At 45.3% G+C, this 2,602-nt stretch overlaps 1 protein-coding gene across 1 annotated transcript; it reads left to right on the plus strand.

The window, feature by feature from the left end:
* Positions 1 to 1,437: 1,437 nt before the first annotated feature.
* On the plus strand, positions 1,438 to 2,343 carry LOC100667635 (olfactory receptor 11A1-like). The gene has a single exon (XM_003420857.1). It carries the CDS (start codon positions 1,438 to 1,440, stop codon positions 2,341 to 2,343), a length of 906 nt encoding a protein of 301 aa, XP_003420905.1.
* Positions 2,344 to 2,602: the final 259 nt, after the last annotated feature.

A 2,602-nucleotide genomic window follows, 5' to 3' on the forward strand; every position in this document is an offset into this window, starting at 1 on the left:
AGAAGTTAAGTAACTTGTCAAGGTCACACAGCCAGTAAATGTTGAGGCTGGAATTTAATCCCAGGAAGTCTGGCTCTGGAGGTCATATGTTTAATTATTAAATTAAACTGCCTCACAAAAAAAGGGCAAGAGTAAAATTGAACGAGAAAACATGCTGTTTTCTTTCCCACTGTCAATGATGTATATGGAAAGCCTGGTTATTTGGACCTTGTGATCTAACCCAGGGTCAATACCTCCCTAATGTTAGCATATCTGAATTACAAATATCTCACTTCTAGAAGGCTGCCCTGGGAAACCCAAATTTAAAAAGTGATGGCAAAGATGATGGCATGTGTGCCTTTTCTCTATGTATACCTATCTCTACCTGACTATGTAGTTTCAGATCCAGATGGGTGTGCGTGTGAGTGCATGTGCGTGCTTGTGCGTGTGGCTGTGGGTGTTTAGATATGTGCATGCGAATCTAACAAGTAGTTTTGGATGTCAGCTGCTGGGCTTTCTCCCCAGAAACCTAAAATCCAGCCTTTTCATGAAACTAGATTCAAAAATAAGAAACCCTTATTCCCTTCTAGGTTTTCCAGAATCTACTCTTTCTACAGAGGCTGCTGTTCTGTTATCTCAGGAATGTAGCCACCAAACAAGTATGAGTAATCCCGTAACATCAATGGAACGATTCTCTGCTTCAGTCTTGGCATTTCAGTCCCATCCCATGCTCTGATCACAGAAGGTTTTATGAATATGTTTTGCTATCTAGCCTGCCATTGCTTGAATTTTCTTAATATTTAAAAGAACATTCTTTGGGAATTTCTTTCGTCCAAAATGGCATGAAGAATTCCCAGCATGTGCTCTACCTGTATTCTTTGAATGATACATTTGGGGGTCTTGACTTGCCACCAAAGGAGCCCTGGTGGCACAGTGGTTAAGCACTTGGCTGCCAACCCAAAGCTCTGTGGTTCGAACCCACCTGCCACTCCGCAGGAGGAAGATGTGGCAGTCTGCCTCCATAAAGATTTACAGCCTTGTAAACCCTATGGGGAAGTTCTACTCTGTCCTATAAGTTCGCCATGAGTCGGAATCGACTTGATGGCAGTGGATTTTGAACTACCACCAGTAGGGTGGCACTCTGGACTGTTCCCTTAGGGATGGGGACATATTTTCACTGAATCATTCCTTCTCCCATTTAGTCTCCTCATTCCCCCCTCCACACCTTGACCAGATGATAGGTTCAGCTGATTCCTATAAAAGAGCTTTTCTGAGGGCAAATTTAACTGCTATGATGACGACCACCACAAGAAATGCCCTCATCGGCACAGAGCTCTAACCGCTGATAGAACTGGGCTATGTGAGAAATGTAAGTGGTAGAGTGACCGGACACAGAGTATGGAGAGGCTGACACTTCCGCTGGAATTTTTGTCTTCTGTGGGGCCAGGAAATGCCACTATGATGGTGACTGAGTTTATCATGCTGGGGTTTGGAGACCTCAAGAAACTGGGTCCTTTCCTCTTCCTGGTGCTTGGCATTGTATACCTAGCCACCATATCTGGGAATCTCCTCCTCGTGGTCCTGGTGAGCACTCAGCAGGGACTCCAGACACCGATGTACTTCTTTCTGGCAAACCTCTCATGCCTGGAGGTCTGTTATACATCAAACATTGCGCCTAGAATGCTGATGGACTTGCTGAGAGAGAACAAAGTGATTTCCATGGTAGGTTGTATTATTCAACTCTACTTCTTTGGGGCCCTGGGCAGCACTGAATGTTATCTTCTGGCAGTGATGTCATATGACCGGTACCTGGCTGTCTGCCGACCCTTACACTACCCAACACTAATGCATGGGATGATGTGTGTGGGGCTAGTAATTGGCTCATGGGTCAGTGGCTTCACAGTGGCAGCTGCATTCCAGGCTGCTATGGTGTCCAGCTTGACCTTCTGTGGTGACAATGAGATTGACCACTTCTTCTGTGACTTGGAACCTCTGCAGAAGCTCTCCTGCTCAGATCCCCATCTAGTCAGCCTGGTCTGCATGAGTCTAACAGTACTGGTAACCCTGGCCCCCTTTGGACTAACCCTAGCATCCTACTGGAGGATTCTTTCCACGGTGTTGCATATACCTTCCATGACTGGTAGGCAGAAGGCATTCTCCACCTGCTCCTCTCACCTAGTGGTTGTGACCTTGTTTTATGGAACCTTGATCCTGGTCTATGCTGTGCCCTTGGCTGGCCAGGTGCCAGCTCTCAACAAAACCTTCTCCTTGCTATATACAGTTGTCACTCCCATGTTTAACCCTCTTATATACAGCCTCAAAAACAAGAATGTCAAGGAGGCCCTGAGAAAGCTGAGAAGTTGATCCTACAATGATGAGCTGCATTCAACTCACAACAGTTATGGCAGTATGAAAGTCAAGGCACTTTCCCCATCCTCTGGGGACTCCCAGTCTGATTAGAAAAGCATAGGATAGATAGTAATTTTTATAACCCCAAATATTGGCTAATCCCGAAATCATCTCTTTATTTGATTTGAGGGAAGAGTACCTTTGTCTTGGTTAAAGTCTCCTTAAAATGATTGGGTTTTACTTGAACATATTTACACTGTGGGAGGAAAGAAGG

This window comes from Loxodonta africana, chromosome X (assembly GCF_030014295.1).
Source record: "Loxodonta africana isolate mLoxAfr1 chromosome X, mLoxAfr1.hap2, whole genome shotgun sequence".
NCBI classification, from domain to species: domain Eukaryota; kingdom Metazoa; phylum Chordata; class Mammalia; order Proboscidea; family Elephantidae; genus Loxodonta; species Loxodonta africana.